Here is a 23,139-nt window from a genome sequence, read left to right as displayed (position 1 = left end):
GCAGATAAGCGGTGGTCGGCTCGGCTCGTCTCGTTCCCGGCAGCTAGCCGACCAGGGAGCAGCTAGTTCGGCAAGCAGCAAGAGAATCATCAGCGGCGACAAGAGCAAGCTTCTTCGATTGGTTCTTTCTAACTTGGCATTCTCCGTCCAATAATCAGTAGTACTCAACTTGATTAGTGCTAGCTTTGTGTGCTCTGTGTTGAGACTTGAGACTGGTAGTAACAATTTTTGTTTTCATTAATACTTTGTGATCTAGATTTTGTGCTTCATCAATAATTTTTATTTATTTTCTGAAAATTTGTTGTGACTACCATTTTTTATATATAAACAATCAAATATCAGGTTATATATCTCAGTGATAAATCATTGTGAAATTCAAATGTTGTTCAAAACTACTTATGCTTGCGAGTGGAGTTATAAATTATTGTGAGCGGAACCAAATTCATTCGATTCAATCTCTCCAACCAAACACCGAAATGTAACCATTCCATCCCATCTATTGTGCTCAAGCAAACACAGAGATGGAACCGACCCATTCTAGTGGAATGGAACCATGACATTCCATTCCACTTCGTTCCGCAACCAAACACACCATTACAGAGAAAGGAAACTTCCTATCCGAACGCCAAGCTTGCCATCCACGCAAAGGAGAGTCCCATCCGGACACGGGGGAAGGCCTTCTATCTTGTATCTTCACGGCCCATCAGTCCGGCCCATGTCACATAGCCCGGACGCCCGGGGACCCCCTAATCCAGGACTCCCTCAATGTCCACACTTGATTCCTCTCGAAGTTGTGTAGCTCTTCGTGCATAGCATTTATCCAATCCGGATCCTCAAGGGCTTCTTCTACCTTCATAGGTTCAACACTAGAGATGAATGAGTAGTGTTCACAAAAGTTAGCCAAATGAGTTTTAGAGCGAGTGATTCCCCCGGTTTGGATGTCATCGAAGATTTGTTCGACGGGATGATCTCTTGAGACTCTTTCTCTAACTCCTGAGAGCTTTTGCTTCGGTTGAGGTGGAACATCCTCATCTTCTTCTTCTTCTTCTTCATTGTTGGTGCGTTGTCGTTTGCTTCTGGAGGTGGAGAAGGAGGTCGAGGTTGTTCATCTTGTTGTACTTCCTCACTTCCTTCGTCTTGATGTGTTCCACTTGTGGATGCCTCCAAGTCAACTTGTAGTTCACCTTGACGTGAAGTTGAGGCTTCCACCTGAAAGGATGAAGTGCTCTACTTCTCCTCCGTTGGGCGAATTTTGCCAATAGACAAATCTTGAATTGCTTCCGAGGGATCTTTGTCTCCTACATCAATTGGCAATTGCTCTACTTGGGAGCCGTTATATTCATCAAACTTCACATCTACCGTCTCTTCAACCTTTCGGGTGAAATTGTTGTAGACACGGTAAGTATGAGAGTTTGAGCCATACCCGAGTAGGAAACCTTCATGACATTTAGGAGCAAATTTCGAACGACGATGCTTATCAAGAATGTAACACTTTGAGCCAAATACTTGAAAGTATCCAACTTGGGGTTTGTTAACAGTGAGTAGCTTGTATGCCGTTTTGCCGAGAAGCTTGTGAAGATATATTCTATTTGTAGCATGACAAGTTGTCTCAACCACTTCCGCCCAAAAGTGTCTTGACGTTTTGTATTCATCAAGCATCGTTCTCGCCATCTCGATAAGTGTCCAATTCTTCCTCTCAACAACTCTGTTTTGTTGAGATGTGTACGTAGCCGAGAACTCATGTGAAATCCCTTCTTCGTCAAGAATGGTATCCACATTGGCGTTCTTGTCCGTTCCATTATCACTTCGAACCTTATTGATCTTTACTTCAAATTGATTTTGGGCTTTCTTAGCGAAGTTCTTGAAGATCTTTTGGACCTGTGATTTGTCATCAAGAAAAAACACCCACGTAAATCTTGAAAAATCATCAACAATGAGCAAACCGAAAGAATTACCACCAAGGATTTTATAAGCATTGGGACCAAAGAGGCCCATGTGAAGTATCTCAAGTGGTCTTCTCGTGGTCATGATGTTCTTCACGGGATGACTTCCTCCAAATTGTTTTCCTACAAAGTCTATCCTTGTCAAATATAACATCTTTAACACCAAGTATATGATCACCTTTAATAAGCTTATCAAGATTTCGCATGCCCACATGACCTAGCCTTCTATGCCATAACCATCCTTTAGAAGATTTAGCAATTAAGCAACTGTGAGGTTGGGCTCTTTTAGTGAAGTCAACAATGTATAGATCACCTCTACGAATACCGGTAAATACCATATTGTGGTTATCTCTACGAAACACTAGGCAATCTACTTCGGTAAATAGAGCATTGAAACCAAAATCAGCTAGTCTAGATACGGAAAGAAGGTTGTAACCAAGCGATTCAATGAGCATAACATTTTGAATGGAGCTATCATTGGATATGGCCACCTTACCAAGGCCAAGTACCTTACCCTTGGAGTTGTCTCCAAAAGTGACATACTTGCGTGGACCATCATTTTTAGCAAGCTCATGAAACATGTCTTTATCTCCGGTCATGTGATCGGTACATCCACTATCGAGAATCTAATCTTTTCCTCCGGCCATGTAGCCGCGAAAGTTGGCCATGTGACTAAGATTTCTCATAGTCTCGTCATAGTCAATAACTCAGTATCACTTTCTTCGTCTTCATCATAATAGACATGCTCAATGTCACCATCATGTATATGATCATCACCTAGAGCAAGTGATTCATTAGATTTATGAACATGACAATGTGCAAGTTTATGAATTCTAATGGCTTCCGTGACAATGCTACTAATAGTTCCAACGTCACCCTTAGCACGCATAAGATCACGAAGCTCAAATAGACATTCATCAAACTTGGGGTCACTAGGCTTCATTTTATGAAAAGCAATGGACTTTTGAAGAATTTCATTCAGATTTTTCAAAGAGTAATTTGGAAAGCGTTCCTCAAGATAATTCCATATAGTATATGTGCATTCAAAGGTTGCCAAGCAAATAAGCAAATTTCTAGGAAATCCTCTAATGATAAGATCAATAGTCCTAAGATTGCGAACCATGTCAAGATACTCATGGGGGGTATGATGCAAAGGATCAATAGGAGGCACATAAGCGCTAAGAATATACTTGTTCAAATTATATTCATTAAAAATCTCAAGCATCCCATTTTTCCAAGAGCTATAGAACTCCCCATCAAGAATAGGCACTCTATGTCTAATACTCCCGAACGTAGACTCATCCATCTTCCTCCACTGGTGATTAAACCAAAGCAATGGAAACCAATGCTCTGATACCAATTGAAAGGATCGAGAAGAGGGGTCTAGAGGGGGTGATTAGACCCTTAACAAGTAAAAGTGGTTGTTTTTATTTCTTCAAGTTAAGGTTGAGTTTAGCACATGTTAAAGGGCATTCAATACATCTCAAGCAAGCATGACAAGAGTATAGGCAACGGAAAGAGTAAAGCATGCAAACTGCAAGAATGTAAAGGGATAAGATTGGAGTGTGCAAACACAAGGGAGACACTGAGATTTTTGGCATGGTTCCGATAGGTGGTGCTATCGTACGTCCATGTTGATTGAGACTTCAACCATGAAGGGTAACGGTTGTGCGAGTCCACGGAGGGCTCCACCCACGAAGAAGCAACCTTGTCTATCCCACCTTAGCCATCTTCCATGAAGGACTTGCCTCACTCGGGTAGATCTTCACGAAGTAGGCGATCTCCTTGCCCTTACAAACTTCTTGGTTCAACTCCACATCACGACAGTGGCTCCCAAGCGACACCTAACCAATCTAGGAGATGCCACTCTCCAAAAGGTAATAGACGGTGTGTTGATGATGAACTCCTTGCTCTTGTTCTTCAAATGGTAGTCTCCCCAACACTCAACTCTCTCTCTCTCTCTCTCTCAGATTTGGCTATGGTGGAAGAGGCATTTGAGTGGAAAGCAACTTGGGGATGGCTAGAAATCAAGGTTCGAATGGTAGGAATGGAATCTCTTAATCTCAACACATGAGTAGGTGGTTCTCTCTCAGAAAATTAATGGTGGAAGTGTAGGCACGTTTTGATGGCTCTCTCACAAATGGAGAAGGGGGTGGAGGGGTATATATAGCCTCCATACAAAATACAACCGTTACACGCATTTGACTCATCTCGGTGGCACCGATTAGTTAAACTCGGTGGCACCGATCTGTTCAAAAATGTGAACGTTGGGTATCTCGGTGGGACCGACTGGAACAACTCGGTGGTACCGATGTGCTAGGGCTTAGGGCAAACCTCGTCTCGGTGGCATCGATTGCATCAACTCGGTGAGACCTAAGTGAAGCAATAAGGCAACAGAGAGTTGGCAAGCCATCTCGGTGAGACCGATTGCAAGTCTCGGTGGGACTGAAATAATTGCAACAAGTAACAGAGAGTTGGCAGGGCCATCTCGATGAGACCGAGATCCGTATCGGTGTGACCGAATCATTCGGGTTTCTGGCAGCGGCTATGTCAAATGGACTCGATGCCTCCGGGTAGAAAGAATTGGCCGGGCCGAGTTTGGAATTAGGGTTTGGACATATTTGGATAGAGAAAGTGGTTGAGGTTTTTGGAGCAATATCACTAAGCACTTGAGCAAGTAGATCATTAAGCAACACCTCATCCCCTTTTAATAGTATTGCTTTCCTATGGACTCAATGTGATCTTGGATCACTTAAATAGAAATGAAGAGTCTTGAGCTTTTGCCAATCTTTGTCCTTATCATTTTGAGGGGGTTCCACATCCTCTTATCCTTGCCACTCCACTGTTGAACTTGTCTGAAATATACTAGATAAAACTATTAGTCCAACAAAAGATATGTTGACATTAATTACCAAAATCACCCTGGGAGCACTTTTGTTTTCACCATGCAACAAAATCCTCTATCTCATAATTTGGGAGCAGTGTTGATAAAATTCGATGAGCGTCAACTTGCCAAAAATTTGTCTCACCAACTCCTCATCCCACTTATTAGTACTTTGATCAATAAGGCCTTGTACTTTGATGTCCATGTGGAGCAATAACCTTTATATTGTTAGACCCAGGAATCCATGGAGCATTCCACATGTTGATTTTTTGTCCATCACCCACTCTCCAAATGCTTTCCACATGTTTAAGAGTATTCACCATAGCCATGATGCTTTGCCAAAGAAGAACATTTCTTTAACTTGGCATTAAGCAAATCTCCACCAAGGAAGTATTTTGCTTTAAGAATAGTAGCGCACAAGGAATCTGGATTGTCACTTATCCTCCACACTTTCTTAGCTAGGAGGGCTAAAATAAAACAGTGGATTTCTCTAAAACTCATTACTCCCTTACTTTTTGGCACACACAATTTCCACTAGGCCATCCAATGCATTCTCTTTTGGTTGTCACTCTCCCCCCGCCCGTAGTACAACATCAAGTCAGATATTCCTTTAAAAATCTATTTAGCAGTTTTAAAGACCGGCATTGCATATGATGGTATAGCGTGTGCAACTGATTTGAGAAGAACCTCTTTACCTCCCAAGGATAATTATCTTTCCTTCCGTCCATTTACTTTCTGCATCATACGGTCCACCAGAAACTGGAAGCAGTCTATTTTATACATCCCTAATTTTGATGACAACCCCAAATACTTGTCATTGAGTGCTTCTGTCATGATATTCAATAACAAACAAATCTAAGCCCGAGGCTAAAAAATGCTTGATTTATCATACTCACCATTTGACCCGAAGCTGCACAATATGAATCCAGAACTCTCTTCAGGCTTGTGCATTCTCCATATTTTCCTTCATAAGAATTAAAGAACCATCTACAAATAGTAGGTTAGAGATACAAGGTGCATCTCTACACACCTTTACCCCTTGTAAGTTTCCAGATTCCTCTTCATGAGCAAGCAAGGCATTTAATCCCTTCGTACATAAAAGGAAAAAATATGGTGAGAGAGGGTCTCCTTGCATCAAACCTCTAGTGGGTTTAAACTCTCTGTTTCCAATGAATTAAAGTGAATAGAATATTCCACCATGTTGCACATTGCATCATCAAGTTTACCAAATTTACCTGGAACCTCAACTTTAACATGATTTCTTTCAGAAAAGTCCACTCGACACGGTCATAAGCCTTATGCATGTCCAACTTCACCGCACACAACGCAACATTTCTAAAGTGTAGGTTATCTCCCGGGGGGTGAATGGGAGATTTATAGAAATTCGTCAAACTCTGATGAATTTGACGAAGATCAGAGTGAAGAAATAGAAACAAAGGCGAAACTAAATCATCACAGAGAAGTAAAACATGCATACAAGATAGATGCGGATGGAGAACATGCAAGCATACAAACATTCAGGCATACACAAGATGAACTGAAGAAATGAAAGGCATCATGATAAAAGTCTCCAGTTCAAATTCTTCAGAATGTAGATCACAAATTCTTCGGCAACGGAAATACTGAAAGTAAAGGGTTGAGAAATTCGGAACCAGGTTAGCTTGGTGATGACACGATGATTTGGTAGATCAGTTCCAATTGTTGTATCAACTGTACATCTGGTTGGAGACGCTTGAGATTAAACCCAGAAGACACTTAGTCTTCACTGTATTCTCCTTGAGCTAAGGTCACTATAGACCTCGCCCAATCACTCGTCGTACGTCTTCAAGATCGACTTCCAAAACCTTCACAGACTTGTTCACTAGCAATCCACATTAACTCTTGGATGCTCAGAACATGACGCCTAACCGCGTGGAAGAATGACAGTCTTCGAAGGTAACAGACGTCGAATCACACAGATCAATCTCTTCAGTGATGCTCAATCACTTTGGCTCTGGTTAGGTTTTTCCTCACTTGCGTTTTCACAAAATCGTCGGAGGACGGTTGCTCTCAAATGACAAGTGTCAATCTCTCTCTTGGAGCAGCCAACCAACGAATGGTTGCGGGGGCGGCTATTTATAGCTAGGGGCAACCCGACATGAATTGTCATAAATGCCCCTTTGGACATGACCATTGGGAGGATACGGATTCACTCAACAACTGACGTTAGCACAACAACGGTCGAAAATTTGAACTCTCAAATTCATCAGGCATTCAATTTCCTCACAACAGGAGAATCGCACTGGCGAAATCCTAACTCCTCGGTTAGACAATTTCTTCAACGACCAGAAGAACTTCGTCTCTGTCGTTGATGAACTTGACTGCACTGCAAGAGATTTCCAAAGTCTTCAACTCGAAGAAATAGGTAGTTGTAGGTTTTGAGCATCACTTAGGAAATATGTGTATGTATCACCTAGACCCCCTTTAACGGTACGGTGTTTTCTATGACTCAAAATAAAAAGAAAGAAACTACAGAAACAAAGTCTTCAAGCTTTCAATTCTTCACTTCAATTTCTTCAAAGGGCGCACCAAATTTCTTCACTTGAAACAATGCATTTTTAGGGGTCGCCTTTTGTCAGTCAAACCAAATCTTCAAGGATTGTAATTCCCGTGTACACTCACAAACATATTAGTCCCTTTTTGTCTTCAATACTCCAAAACCACTAAGGGGGCACTAGATGCACTAGCAATTTCCATCTCTTTTATTTTTTATTGTGTGAAAACGCTCATAGGCAACCAACACATTATCCATGATTATACAGCAAGGCACAAAAGCACTTTGTGTTGGACTCTGAGGAAGAAAAACGTTTAAGTCGAGAGGCTAACATCTTTGATATTACTTTACGTACCACACTGCATAAATTGATTGGCCTAAACTGAGTAACCTTCTCCAGAGAGTTTACCTTAGGTATCATCACAATTGAAGTATTATTCCATCCGTCCAGAATCTTGCAATTTTTTACCGCCTGCAAAACTTCCTCAATCAGATCATCACCAAGCATTGGCCAAAATATGTAATAAAGTTCCGCATGGGGTGCTGAAGAATCGCAATGGTATTAATGGTTTGTTTGAAAGAAAAAAACGCTTGCGCACTATACTCAAAGGGCAGCAAACTCCTTCGCCATATCAAGGTTCATTTTAGTATATTTCATCTCCAGAGAGCTGGAAAAGGCGATTAGAGACCACACCGTCTCATATGTAACACTGGCACTCACACAAATTCGTTCCATGGTTACATAAAAAGTGGTAATGAAGCCGACACTTCGCTCATTAGAGCAACACTGAAAACGAAAAAGAAACAGGAAAAATCACGTTCCAGCATTAGGTTACTTCGTAATTTACAGCTCTTCCAATGTACAACTGTATTTTCCGAAATAGGACAGCATCTGAACTATCAACCCTTCATGTACATACAAAATGTCAAACATAATGTACACTGGTGCATTTTTTGCACGCAAAAGAATATTATGCCTTCAGAATTTTTCTGCCGCTTGGAGCTCTCATACAACTTCGATCTCCTTTTGTGCTCTTGCCATCTCAATACTCACTGAATCTGTGGCTCTGCATCTAGTCATCAACCTTGACGATATCAGTGCAGCCAGAAAGAAGCGATAGCAATATGAAGAAATAGCCAGCCAACTGTCGTGGTGTAACGAACACATACAACTAAAATAAGAGAACACTTGCCTTCTCCAAATGAATCGCAAGGGAACAAGGGGCCATTCTCCAAATGAGTCACAAGGGGAGAAGATTCCGTGCATAACGGCTAGAGGGATTGTTTCGTCCAAGGCCCAACCCTAGGCCCAAAGGGGTTTTGTCAGTCTTCTTACTGTGATCACAACATTTAGACGAACTAACTTGGCGATGCGATTTTGAGTTGGTTTGTGAGTCAGCACAAACATGGTCAGCACCATTAGCATGAAGTGGCACACTCTCACCGTTCTGCGAGACTGCACTTCTTGTCATGTGCATAATTGCCATTTCCTCGTCAGGATGTGACGTCTGTTCTACCTTCTCAATATCCTCATTGTACCCCTTCAGGAAGAAGTCAGAACAATTCTTCCTCACCCCGTGATCAAATGGATTTCTGAACCGACCACCCGGGCCTCTGAGATAACTGTACCTCATGGCATTTGCCATCTCATTTGTTGTTATATTCCCGGATATCTGCAAGGCAGGAATTTAGAAATGATCGATACCGTGCAGAAGAGTGGCTTGAACACAAGCTATATACAAGCACGTATTTGCATATCTTTACAGACACAAGAAGAAGCCAACCATTTCAAGTACGAAAGAAGGAATACATAAGCAATGGAAAATATGATGAATCATGTCATCTGCAGAAGCTATTATCTTTACAGTTATATATCGACACAAGCATGTGGATAAGCGGAATAAAGCCGTGTCCATATCAGTACTGGACTAGAGGAAATGCAGACAAAGTATAGCTGACACTTGGCACCAGAAGGATAGTAGAAACATAGCAGAACTGGAATGGGTAAAACAATGTAATGGCATATAGATGTCATCAAAGAATGCGACATGTGGTTTAGAAACTGCTTCAACACTGTGCCGGTGACAAAAAGATACAAAAAGGAATTGCTAGATCCTAGATGGAGTCTAGGCTCTAGATGATCTCAGTTGGTTGCCCATGACAGGAGACATGTCCTTACCTGATGGACCCTTGCAGATTTCACAACCAGAACAAAAAAGCAGGAGATTTGGTTCTACGTATTAGGCATGGATTCGATCTGGGGCACAGACCTCAAAGGGTGGAATGAACTACTGATAGATGATGAAAAGGTAAACGCAGAGATAGTTCTTACCTGTGATGCTTGAACTACTGTTAGAGTTATAACGCCGAAGAAAAGGAAGAGATCCATTATAACAAAAGACACCACCCAAGGATGGTTCGTAGCTGAATAGTTAAGCCATCCACCAAACGATGCTGGAGAGCCTGGATCACCTGCGACTCCTGCAGCAATAAAAATGATAAAAGATTAGGATATTTTCCATGCGACAAATTGTACAGGCAAAAGAAAAGAAGATGTATGCATACTTATGACAGCCGTTGCAGCAGTAATGATCATCGCAGAAACTTCTAGGATAAGAAACATAAAGAACTCCCATTTGTTCTTCTGCAATTGAAACCAATTGTTGCTTAGACTGAACGATGCCGCAAGTTTATATATAATAAATAATAAAAAGTGAACAAAAGAAATTGCAATTCATCAACTAGGCGCAGAACAGTCTTTTCTTGCTCCTTGGCCTCAGCTTGGGTGTGTACACCAAGTTCAGTTATCAATGCTGGGCTGAAACATGCAACTTTTTAATCCAAAATTATTAATATACACCCTCCGCTTGTAAATTGATGGCGTTTTTAGACATTGACACGGTCTCCAATATGCATCTTTAACCATTAGTTTTTGTAGGCATATATCTAGAACATACCAAAAAAGGGTACAATAAAAAGTATTTTTCATGACAAGTCTAATGATGCTATTTTTCCCTTACCAAACTAAATATTTTTTATATGTTAACAATCAAGTTAGAAAAGTCTGATTTCATGCCTTCTAGGAAGTCAGCCAGAATGGAGGTAGTATTTGATTACAAAAATAATGAAGTTCCACATACAAAAACACTGAATAAGTACCTTTCCGATGCAATTTGAAACCCAAGGGCAGTGATGATCAAATTGCTCAACACAGCGATCACATGTAGAGCAGTGTTTTGAGCGTATGGGCCTCACAATCTATTGAAATAACAAAAATAATAATTATTTGAGGCTGAAGATAAAAAGGAAAAACGACTCGATTGCTGATTGGTGATTACACAATGAAAAGGGAAATAACTTACTTTGCAAGTAATACATAGTTGAGACCAATTGCCAGCCAGAAGTTCTGGGTTATCTAGACCCCTCTTCAACAAAGGTTCCTGGAGGGATCAAACACACGAGATTAACATTGCACATTTTGTACTATGGCATAATATTTCAAGTTTTCAAGGTAACGATCTAATAAATAGGAAATCAACATATCGATAGGATGCCACAGTGGCTACCCAAATCTTTCATGCTTACATCATCTCTTTGAGTTTGCGAGTCTCTTATATTCTTGTTGATGTAACCAGGATCTTTCCTGCATAACAAGTATGGTCATACACATTCCAAACGAATTTCAAATGATCAAAATTACTTTTCCACTAAAAAAAAGATCAAAATTCCATACGGTACCAAAACAGAAGATACGAATGCTTATTCTCCCAAACCTCATGACCCGACAAAAGGTTACTATGTAATATATGTAAGAATAATACATAAGAAACCCTGACCAAATGTTTACCTGCTACATCTATAAAACATAACTAGTCCAGCAATTGCAAGGAAAACTCCCAACCATGAAAAGAAACCAAATAGTAATGTCATATTCGAGTTGTATTGTCCTGCATAGAAGGAAATAATCATTGTCATGTAGTACTGGATAATTAAGGAGTCTCAAGAGAGTCAAAATAGTAATATACCTGCGATAACTGAATGTATATATGCAACAATTAAGCCAATGATAATACACCAAAGCACAGGGGCGAGTCCTAATTTTGATAGTTTCCCAAAATAATTGTTCCCACCACATCCTCTTTCATGCACTTTTCTAGCATTCCCCTGCATAAAACCAAACAAACCATCAAGTCGATCTTCAGCATTTGCCTGCTGTACCAGAAGAAATCTTACATTGAGGGTACTAATGACCCACTGTAAGTCTGTAATCTAGACTGGCAATAGGCCAAAGTGCAGCCATCAGTTATGTGTTTCATGCAGTTTAATCAACAAACCTATTTGATTACCCATAGAGATAGAATGACTCTTGAGATGCTAGAAAGTTACTCAAGTATGTTAACAAAAAACGATTTAAAATTCATAATACTCACAAGGTAAAATGCAACTTGCCGGTGACTCTTATCAGCAGCAAGTTGGGCCGGAGTTAACCCAGTATTGTCTTGCACCATAAGGTCCTCCTTCTTACCAACCTGAACTAACACAGTGCATGACTCCATATTCCCCCGAATAGCAGCCCAATGTAAAGGAGTACAACCTATGGAAAGTATTTATGTACGGAATGAATACCAAGCTCCCAAAGAAACCAATAGTAAGGAGAATTCATGCTTTCTGATTCATCTTAAGGTGGTAGGAAGGCTTGTAAAAAAGTGAATACATGCCTTCTTTATCTTGCCGCCCCCTATAAGCACCCAAAAACAAAAGGAGGCGTATGGAGTCTGCAAATCCCTTATAAGCAGCCCTACAAATGTTAAGAACATTGACACGTCAATAGGGCTACCATGTAGTCATGTTTCAAAGCATATTTAGAAGGGCACACATGTAAAAAAAAAGGAGAAAGTACAGACCAGTGAAGAGGACTTCTGCCATCATTGTCAGGGACATCAGGATCAGCATTCCATTTTGAAATAATGTGATAAAGAAATGCTGTCTGACCATACTGTGCTGCAACATGTGTGGTCTGTGACATTACAGTAGATTGATTAAGGAACCATAAAAAAAATACTCCATAAACAAAGCTAACACTGGCTCGTTGACTTATTCTTCTGTTGAAACTTGTATGTGCTACAAATAACTAAGTAACTAATGTACATATATTACATAAATAATGTTAGTACAAATATTGCAGGTTGGCATTTGGACGAAAATTCAAAGTTAACGTAAACCAAACTAGTCATCTCCATCCAAAATGTGCTTAGTGGCAATGCTATGTAACACAGTTGTCAAATTTGCATGCTAGAAGAGCAAAATTGGGTTGGTACAAAGAAGATAAAGCCATAATAACTATTATCAGGAACAAAAATGGCTCATACTTGTAAATCTATCATGCCAAAACCGTACCACGGTAAGAGACAGAGGTTATTAGGGCAACTAACAGAGAGCCGATGGCAGTGCTACATCATTTCTTAACCTGTATCTGTGTACCGCGAAATAAAAAGTTCACTTATTTTGTGCCAGAGGTAGTAGTAATCTCCTCAAACAAACGGACACGGGTGCGCACACACACACAAAATCGACCACGGGTCAACTAACCAAAACATATTAGATAGCAAGGAACATTAGAGTTGACAAGTGGCATGGGTACAACAGATAAGTTAGTACACAAACCTGATATCCATATAAATCAGCAGCATCAACCTTAGCTCCTTCTTTCAGAAGTAGTTCTGCAACTTGAATATGACCACGCACTGCACTCCAGTGAAGCGCTGTTTGCCCTGTATGGTCTATAGCATTTACATCTGCTCCATGCTGTCCAGATAACAAGCAAATAACCATCATCACACCATATAGCAAACAAAAGGCGTATAACAGTAAAGGAGTGCATAGCAAAATTGTGATAAATTAGGTCAAGATCGGCGAAGAGGTGCTATGGGTAACCATCCTGCAGCTGGCACTTACATCTATGATTAACCCCACAGATATTCAGGAGGTTAAGTTGAGAAAGCTGATGTCAAAGAGGTTGGTTGTAATAAACCGTAACAGCTGTGTGTATACAATTGAAACGAACCAACCAACGTGGTATATGATCCAGTTTGGTCCAGTGGGATTATAACTCAGAAAAGTTTGTATGCCCAACAGATATGGAAAATGGCTAGTTCAGAGGGCCCTCTAAGCAATAATCAAGCAGATATAAGAAGCCTTGGACTGGCCCTGCTCAGACCTACCCGCCAACCATACTACCATGGCATTCACCAGATAAATGCCAAAACAGCATAAAGGCAAGCCCAAAACCTACACCAGCTTCCCAATGATCACGTGCATACATCACCAAACCCCAAGAACCCCACAACAAAAGGATAGTATTATACTTTCCTGTCACTACAAGGCACGAACCAAAAGCACACATCGGCCGTGGCAATTGCAAATTTTCAACAATAAGTGCGACAAGGGTGTCGACATTACAAAACATTCAGCAGGAGCTACACTACACCTCGGCTGCGAAATTGGGGGCTGATCAAAGTAGGCCAGCTATCGAATTGGATTGCTAAACAATTAAACTGCAGCAGCAAGAAGCACCCCTCCATCGTCACAGTTTATAACAAGCAGCAATCAGAAGCTACGTATTGGGGGAGCTCGGGGAAATGGCGGACCTCGAGGATGTACTGGGCGGCGGCGACGCGGTTGTTGAGGGCGGCCCACTGGAGCGCGTGGTAGCCGAGGCCGTCGGGCTCCGTCACCGACCGGCCCTCCAGCTCGACGAGGCGGTGCAGCTTCTCGAGGTCCCCGTACGCGGCGCCCGTGCAGACGTCGTCCTTGAGCGACTCCTCCTCCGCCGCCTCCGCCTCCCCCGCGGCGGCCGCCCCGCCGGCCGCGGCGGCGGTCGTGTCCTCGAGGACCTCGATCTCCGACGCCATGGCGGGATCGGGCTCTCCGGATTGGGTCGGGAAGGGAGGGGAGGGGGGGTTGGAGGACGCTGGACGCGGAGGTGGCCCGAGGGACCTTGTCGCGGGGGCGTTTTTGACTCGGTATTTTTGGTGTTTTATTATTTCGTTGGTTTTGGCCGGAGGAAGAAGACGGGCGCAGCCGCACGGAACGACCCAACGACAGGAGAAGGGGATCTTTGCACTCGCACTTGCAGGCCGCGACGCCTCATTTGACCATACTAGCTGAATTTTTTTGACAAAATAGCAAGCTACTACTACGGGCCAGAATATAAGATGAAATAACATATATTAAAATTATATGTATTTAGGTTTCATGTCTTTTTTTAAAAAGAGACCCCATATATTGATTAATTAAACAAAAGGTTATTACAATCATTCGCCACGCATGGCCGAATTTCATGTCATAGGTCTACCTGCTAAGATGAAATGACACTAGGCTCAAGGGCACGGAAAACATGATAACCAAAGCTGAAGCCTATATAAGATAAAGAAAAATGTGGAAGTTCCTCAAACTTTCAAAAGTAAGTCATTCCCTGAGCTTTCCATTTCTGGGCTTCATAATCATGCTTGTGTTGTTAATCTTCCGAGTGCAAACAAATTATTGACAACATGGTGGTAGCTGAGAAACATAATTGTCTTAACTTTGCTAATCAAAATCTTGAAATCTCCTTACCTTCTAGTTTGAAGCTAGATGATAATGATATTGGAGTTTGCACTCCATCTTGTTGTGCTTCTGGTAACCTCAAATCAGGTGGCACTGCTGATTTTGATGTTAAACCAAAGTATATTTCTAAATACAGACCCTGTGGTCTTTTACACCCACTTAAAATATCATGATAAGAATCTTCTGGAATATTAGAGGTCCTAGGCAAGATGAAAAAACACTGCCTTTTCTGACTTAGTGTGTTAATATAAACCTGATTTAATTGGGTTCCGTAAAACTAAGAGAGATCATTTTTTTTAGGGTTTTCTCAAAACTATTCGTGGCAATAATAACTTTTTTGGCACATGTTGCCTTCTATTAACATTGGTGGTATTTCATTGGGTTTACATGCTGGCATGTTTGAATGTATTGGGTGTATCACCAAGACTTACTGCCTTACTGCTACTATTAAAAATAAATATGTTACTGTTTATGGTACATCTTATGCTGAATTTAAGCTAGATTTTATTGCTGAGTTACATGGAGCGATGGATATTTTGACATATCTTGTCCTTTTTGAAGGAGATTTTAATTTTGTTAGAGAAGCTAGGGATAAATCTAGTGTCAATATTAATGCTAGTTGGACATTTTTGTTCAATGATTGGATAAATTAATGGGCTTTAATGGAAACAAAACTGGCCAACAAGCTTTTACTTGGAGTAATAATCAATTAAAATCCTACTTTTGCTTTAATTGATAGAGTTATCTCTTCTACTAATTAGGATGCTCATTTTTCCATGACCACCTTACATGCTTTACCAAGGGTTGGGAGTGATCATGCTCCAGTTTTACTTGATTATGGTGGTAGTAAAAATAATTTGGTCAGACCCTTCATGTTTGATAAATGGTGGCTCTCTCATCCTGAGTTTAAAAAGTTGGTGGAGGAGATTTGGTCTACCCCATCTCGTTACTCAATTCCTCTTGATACTTGGCAATTCAAAACCAAACTTTATAGGAAAAAAGTTAAGGGATGGATCATCAATATCGATGATTCTATTAAGAAAAAGAAAAAGGACCTACTCTTGGAGTTTGACATCTTAGATGTTTTTTTTGAAAAAAACTTGGTTACTAGTGTAAATCATGAGAGAATGAAGGATATTCAAAATGAGTTGAGGAACATTTGGAAAAAGGAGGAAACTGTCATGTGGCAAAGATCTAGGACCAGGAAAATTTTATAAGGGGACAAAAACACTGCCTATTTTCATGCTCTGGCTAACCAAAGAAGGAGGAAAATCATCTTTCCTTGTTCATGGGAGATGAGGGTCATGTGACCTGCAGTATTGACATGCTAAATGTTGCTACTAAATTTTATTAAAAACTTTTTGCTTTTGAACCAAAACCTAATATGCATTTAGATGATTCTTTTTGGTCTGAACAAGAAAAATAACTTCTTCTAAAGTTGAAGCCCGGGAAAAACCTTATTATGAGGAAGAGATTAAAAGTTCTATCATGGGTTCTTATTCCAGTGGTGCTCCAAGACCTGATGAGCTATCTTTTCTTTTCTACCAATTTTTTGTGACATTATTAAGAAGGATTTTATGGCTTTAATGAGAGATTTTGAAAATGGTGCCTTGGACATCTCTAGACTTAACTATGCTATTATTACCCCAATTCCTAAAGAGCCAGTGCTATAGAAATGAGGTAATTTAGGCCAATTAGTTTGATCAATTGCTTTGTTAAAATATTCAGTAAAACTATGACTAATATGGTTTCTCCTAATTATGGTATACTTCTATCCTCATGTCAATCAGCCTTTGTTAAAGGGGAGTATATTCTTGAGAGTGTTGTCACTGCTCATGAAACTATGCATGAGCTTCATCACTCGACAATTCCTGGGTTTATCCTTAAATTGGACTATGAGAAGGCTTGCGACAGAGAAAATTGGGATTTCCCTGTGGAAATGCTTTCCTCTAGAGGTTTTGGTAACAAATGGATTAGTTGGGTCATGAGCACTATCCAAAATTGTTCCTTTTTGTGTTAGGCTGAATGATATGAATGATTCTTTATTTGTCGGTGGTAAAGTTTAGAAACAAGGGTATCCCCTTTCCCCCGTTCTTTTCAACTTGGTTGTTGATGTTTTCTCCAAAATGTTAATTAAAGCCTCTCATAAAAATACTATATCTAGGGTTCTCCCTAATGTTGTGTCTGGAGGGATTATTAGTTGACAATATGCTGATGATAGCTTCCTTTTTCTGGATCCCTGGTTAGATAGTGCTGGAAATGTTAAATGGCTCCTTTCCTGCTTTGACAATTTGTCTGGTATGGGAATTAATTTTTAACAAGTGTGATATGTTAACTCTCATCGAGTCATTGTGGAAGATGAGGTTGCTACTTCTTGAGCTTGCGTTGATTTTTTCCTTGAAGAGGAAAGGGTGATGCGCCAAAGTAGGGGTAAGTATTTCCCTCGGTTAAGAGCCAAGGTATCAATCCAGGTAGGAGGCACAAGCAAGTCCCCAATAGATGCACCTACACAAACTAACAAACACTTGCACACAACGCGAAAAAGGGGTTGTCAATCCCTTCACAGTCGCTAGTGATAACCCACAAGTATAGGGGATCAATTGTAGCCTTGCTTGATAAGTAAGAGTGTCGAACCCAATGAGGAGCTAAAGGTAGAATTTATATCCCCTTCAAGTTCTATCGACCACCGATACAACTCTACGCGCACTTAACGTTCGCTTTACCTAGAACAGGTATAAAACTAGAAGTACTGTGTAGGTGTTATAGGATAGATTTGCAAGATAATAAATAACACGTAAATAAAAGCTAGGGGCTGTTTAGATAAAGAAACAATTAAGTTAGTTTAAGTGGAGAGCTTTTTGTCACAAGAAAGTTATTTGTCCCTAGGCAATCGATAACTAGACCTGTAATCATTATTGCAATTTTATATGAGGGAGAGGCATAAGCTAACATACTTTCTCTACTTGTATCATATGCACTTATGATTGGAACTCTAGCAAGCATCCGCAACTACTAAAGATCGGTAAGGTAAAACCCAACCATAGCATTAAAGTATCAAGTCATCTTTACTCCCATCCGCAGACAACCTACTTCCTCGGGTATGTGCTTCTGTCACTTAGGATAGCACCAATAATAAAACATACAACTCAAACCAATCACGGTCATCAATCAACCCATAGGACAAAACGGATCTACTCAAACATCATAGGATAGCCACATATCATTGGATAATAATATGTAGTGTTGAGCACCATGTTTAAGTAGAGATTACAGCGGGGAGAAGGGGTGTTACACCGCTGCATAGAGGGGGGAAGAGTTGGTGATGACGGCAGTGAAGTTGTTGGTGTAGATCGTCGTCATGATGATGGCCCCGGCGGCGTTCCGGCGGCACTGGGAGAGAGGGGGAGAGCCCCCCTCCTTCTTCTTCCTTGACCTCCCCCCTAGATGGGAGGAGAGTTTCCCCTCTGGTCCATGGCCTCCATGGTGGCGGAGGGACGAGAGCCCCTCCGAGATTGGATCTGTCCTGTTTCTCTTCTATTTCGCATTCCTGTTTTCTGGCCTTTCACCGTTTCTTAAATTCCCAGAGATCCATAACTTCGATTGGGTTGAAACTTTAACACGATTTTTATCCGGATATAAGCTTCCTTACGGCCGAAGGACACCTCCAACCGACCTACGGGGTGTCCACAAGCCTATCAGGCGTGCCCTGGGTAGGGGGCGCGCCCTGGGTAGGGGGCACCCCTAGAGCTTGTGGGCCCCTCGGGCATTGTCTCGCGTTGATTCCGCTTCCCAAAAATCACATATATTCCAAAATAATTCTCCGTAAATTTTATCGCGTTTGCACTTCGTTTGATATGGGTATTCTACAAAACAAAAAAACATGCAACAAACAGGAATTGGATCTAAGGGATGATGCAGCACGACAACGGTAGGTATTTCCCTCAGTGATGAGACTAAGGTTATCGAACCAGTAGGAGAACCAAGCAACACTACGTAAACAGCACCTGCACACAAATAACAAATACTCGCAACCCGACGTGTTAAAGAGGTTGTCAATCCCTTTTGGATAACGGTGCCAGAAATTGGCAAACGGACGTGAGAGAGTTGTAATAATTTGATAGATCGAACGCCAAATTAAATAAAGTGCACCAAGGTATTTTTGTATTTTTGGTTTAATAGATCTGAAAATAAAAGCAAATAAAATAGATCGCAAAGGTAGATATATTAAAGAAGAGACACGGGGGCTGTAGATTTCACTAGTGGCTTCTCTCGAGAAAAATAGCAAATGGTGGGTACACAAATTACTGTCACTACAGGAATCAGGCACTTTGCCGTCTACCATGGCGGACGGCAAAGGCCAGGCTACGGCGAAGGGCTCTTTGCCGTCCGCTGGCGGACGGCAAAGATGAAATGGTCTTTGTCGTCCGCCAGCAGACGGCAAAGGTCCTGGACGGCACACGTGGTAGCTTAGGGCCGTTAGGGGGTTAACGATGCGCTTTGTCGTCTGCTGGCGGACGGCAAAAGACCATTGCACCTTTGTCGTCTGCTAGCGGACGGCAAAGTAACTAAATATGCCAGCCCCCAGGTTGAACAGGTAGCTGCCACGTGGCAGCTTTGCCGTCTGCTGGCTGATGGCAAAGCTCTTTGCCGTCTGCCAGCGAACGGCAAAGAGCCTGTATAGCCCCTGTTTTTTCTGTTTTTTCTTAAATTCATTCAATTTCAACACACAAATTTCACAGCAGACATATCCAACACACAAGTTTCAGCATATATACATACATAACCAACACATAGTTCCATCCATACATATTACAATAGTTTCACATTGTTCATCCAACACCTATCCATCCATCCATATAACAAGTTCCTGATACGTCTCCAACGTATCTATAATTTTTGATTGTTCCATGCTATTATATTATCCATCTAGGATGTTTTATATGCATTTATATGCTATTTTATATGATTTTTGGGACTAACCTATTAACCTAGAGCCCAGTGCCAGTTTCTGTTTTTTTCCTTGTTTTTGAGTTTTACACAAAAGGAATACCAAACGGAGTCCAATTGACCTGCCAATTTTTGTGGATTTTTTATGGACCAAAAGAAGCCCCCGGAGTAAAAGAGTTGGGCCAGAAGAGTCCCGAGCCGTCCATGAGGGTGGAGGGCGCGCCCTACCCCCATGGGCGCGTCCCCCTATCTCGTGGATGACTCGGAGACCCCCCTGATGTGAGACCGACGCCAAAAATTCCTATAAATGCAGAAACCCCCAAAAAGAAACCTAGATCAGGAGTTCCGCCGCCGCAAGCCTCTGTAGCCACCAAAAACCAATTGGGGCCCTGTTCCAGCACCCTGCCAGAGGGGGGAATCATCAGCGGTGGCCATCTTCATCATCCCGGCACTCTCCATGACGAGGAGGGAGTAGTTCACCCTCGGGGCTGAGGGTATGTACCAGTAGCTATGTGTTTGATCTCTCTCTCTCTCTCATGTTCTTGGTTTGACACGATCTTGATGTACCGCGAGCTTTGCTATTATAGTTGGATCTTATGATGTTTCTCCCCCTCTACTCTCTTGTAATGGATTGAGTTTTCCCTTTGAAGTTATCTTATCGGATTGAGTCTTTAAGTATTTGAGAACACTTGATGTTTGTCTTGCATGTGCTTATCAGTGGTGACAATGGGATATTCACGTGATCTACTTGATGTATGTTTTGGTGATCAACTTGCGGGTTCAGTGACCTTGTGAACTTATGCATAGGGGTTGGCACACGTTTTCGTCTTGACTCTCCGGTAGAAACTTGGGGCACTCTTTGAAGTTCTTTGTGTTGGTTGAATAGATGAATCTGAGATTGTGTGATGCATATCTATAATCATACCCGCGGATACTTGTGGTGACATTGGAGTATCTAGGTGACATTAGGGTTTTGGTTTATTTGTGTCTTAAGGTGTTATTCTAGTACGAACTCTAGGATAGATCGAACGGAAAGAATAGCTTCGTGTTATTTTACTATGGACTCTTGAATAGTTCGATCAGAAAGGATAACTTTGAGGTGGTTTCATACCCTACAATAATCTCTTCGTTTGTTCTCCGCTATTAGTGACTTTGGAGTGACTCTTTGTTGCATGTTGAGGGATAGTTATATGATCCAGTTATGTTATTATTGTTGAGATAATTTGCACTAGTGAAAGTATGAACCCTAGGCCTTGTTTCAACGCATTGCAATACCGTTTTCGCTCACTTTTATCATTAGTTACCTTGTTATTTTTATATTTTCAGATTACAGAAACCTATATCTACCATCCATATTGCACTTGTATCACCATCTCTTCGCCGAACTAGTGCACCTATACAATTTACCATTGTATTGGGTGTGTTGAGGACACAAGAGACTCTTTGCTATTTGGTTGCAGGGTTGTTTGAGAGAGACCATCTTCATCCTACGCCTCCCACGGATTGATAAACCTTAGGTCATCCACTTGAGGGAAATTTGCTACTGTCCTACAAACCTCTGCACTTGGAGGCCCAACAACGTCTACAAGAAGAATGTTGTGTAGTGGACATCAAGCTCTTTTCTGGCGCCATTGCCGGGGAGGCCAGGTAAGCGGTACTAACACCCCGTCAACTAAGCTCTTTTCCGGCGTCGTTGCCGGGGAGATTAGTGCTTGAAGGTATATCTTTAGATCTTGCGATCGAATCTTCTTGTTTCGTGTTTTATCACTAGTCTAGTCTATAAAAGAAAACTACAAAAAAATGGAATTGAGGGTGCCTCATATGCTTCATCTTTTTAATATCTTTCATGAAAATGATGGAAAGGAAAATTGTGCTCAAGTGTTAGAAGAAGAATGCATTTGAATGTTTGGCACTAAATATTTGAATGATGAGCATGATTGCAATGTTGTTAGTACGAATTCCTTGAATATCCATGATGCTAATGATATGCAAAGCCACAAGCTTGGGGATGCTATGTTTGACAAAGATGATATTTTTTGTCCCCCAAGTTTTGATGAGCAAATTTATTATGATGATAGCATGCCTCCTATTTATGATGATTATATTGATGAAAGTGGGTTTGGAAGAGTGTCAACTTTAGGAAGTAATGATCCCACTATTTTGGAGGGTGTTGAATCTTATTGTGATAATTATGAAAGTGGATTTGGAGAGGTCATGACTTTATTTAGTAATGATTCCACTATCTTGGAAGAGGTTTCAATTGATTATGATGAGAAGAAAGTTGCTACTTATGATGATTATTGTGATGATACTTATGTTATAAAAAGTAGTGATGATTATATTTACAAAACTTGTCATGATTATAATTACCCTTTTTCAGAAGATTACTCTTTTAATGTGGAAATAATTTATACACTACAAAAAACGACACATCCCTGACATTTTGGGCCGAACGAAAAAAAATTCTGTCATACTTATGACACTCTGTGACGATAATTGTGACAAAACCCGGTATCATCATAGATGTGGTGGGCTCCTACTTCTATGACAGGAAATCATGATAGAAAATGGGCTTTTCATCCTGGGCGGGCCGGAGACGCAGCTGCATGACATTCTTTGAGCCGTCCATGACGGAAAAAACCATGGTAGAAGCGAGGGCTAGGAAAATATTGGGGTGTTCCCGGTTACGGTGGGTGGTCGGGGCCGAGCGATGCACGGAGGTTTGCGCGTTTCTCTCGTACACGCACGCGCGTGGGTGCGAGGCTTTGGGCTCTAACTGAACCCGAGCGATTGCACTGCAGGCTACGCGTTACTGAACCCGAGCGATCGATCGATGGTTGTTAACTGAACCCGATTAAGCGATTCCTTCGCTACTGCTGCTAACTGAAGCCGATCGATGCTGCCTCCGGATGAACAGTGAGTGTTGCTGGGGGGGTTGGATGAACAATTCCCGGTGGGGGTGGATGAACAGGACCCCGTGGTGTTGCCTCTGGATGAATAGGACCCCGATCGATCGAGTAGGTTGGGGCTGGATGAACAGGACCCCGTGGAGGGCTGGATGAACAGGACCACCCCGTGGAGGGCTGGATGAACAGTAGACGGTGGAGGGCTGGATGAACAGTAGCCCGTGGAGGGGTGGTTGAACAGGAGCCCGTGGAGAGGGCTGGTTGAACAGGAGCCCGTGGAGAGGGCTGGTTGAATAGTAGCCGGTGGAGTAGCGCGCGGTG

The 23,139-nt window shown here is 41.6% G+C and overlaps 1 protein-coding gene across 7 annotated transcripts; it reads right to left on the bottom strand.

Moving 5' to 3' along the window:
• Positions 1-8,155: 8,155 nt before the first annotated feature.
• Positions 8,156-14,419, bottom strand: LOC123144024 (protein S-acyltransferase 24). Of its 7 annotated transcripts, none has more exons than XM_044563038.1 (15): positions 14,008-14,416; positions 13,025-13,165; positions 12,265-12,377; positions 12,079-12,158; positions 11,791-11,954; positions 11,386-11,524; positions 11,208-11,307; positions 10,946-11,003; positions 10,723-10,800; positions 10,520-10,618; positions 9,926-10,004; positions 9,693-9,841; positions 8,805-9,033; positions 8,554-8,663; positions 8,156-8,433 (listed from the first exon to the last, which is right to left on the bottom strand). In XM_044563038.1, the coding sequence occupies exons 1-14, from the start codon at positions 14,269-14,271 to the stop codon at positions 8,602-8,604; spliced, it is 1,755 nt and encodes a 584-aa protein (XP_044418973.1). In that variant the 5' UTR covers positions 14,272-14,416; the 3' UTR covers positions 8,156-8,433; positions 8,554-8,601. The 7 variants fall into 7 exon arrangements, 6 of the variants coding, with proteins under 6 accessions (XP_044418973.1, XP_044418972.1, XP_044418971.1 ...); XM_044563037.1 differs by having other exon boundaries at positions 8,156-8,427; XM_044563036.1 differs by having other exon boundaries at positions 8,156-8,663.
• Between the last annotated feature and the right edge of the window lie 8,720 nt (positions 14,420-23,139).

Source organism: Triticum aestivum, chromosome 6D (genome assembly GCF_018294505.1).
Source record: "Triticum aestivum cultivar Chinese Spring chromosome 6D, IWGSC CS RefSeq v2.1, whole genome shotgun sequence".
Lineage (NCBI taxonomy): Eukaryota > Viridiplantae > Streptophyta > Magnoliopsida > Poales > Poaceae > Triticum > Triticum aestivum.
This window is presented reverse-complemented; position numbering and strand designations above follow the sequence as displayed.

Bases quoted from the DNA above. Each gene is read 5' to 3' on its own strand.
- LOC123144024 (XM_044563034.1), bottom strand. From the start codon at position 14,271: ATGGCGTCGGAGATCGAGGTCCTCGAGGACACGACCGCCGCCGCGGCC. The intron at 13,166-14,007 runs GTCCGCCATTTC...TTATCTGGACAG, and splicing joins CCGCCCAGTACATCCTCGAG to CATGGAGCAGATGTAAATGC. The intron at 10,801-10,945 runs GTAAGCATGAAA...TGATCCCTCCAG, and splicing joins CGCAAACTCAAAGAGATGAT to GAACCTTTGTTGAAGAGGGG.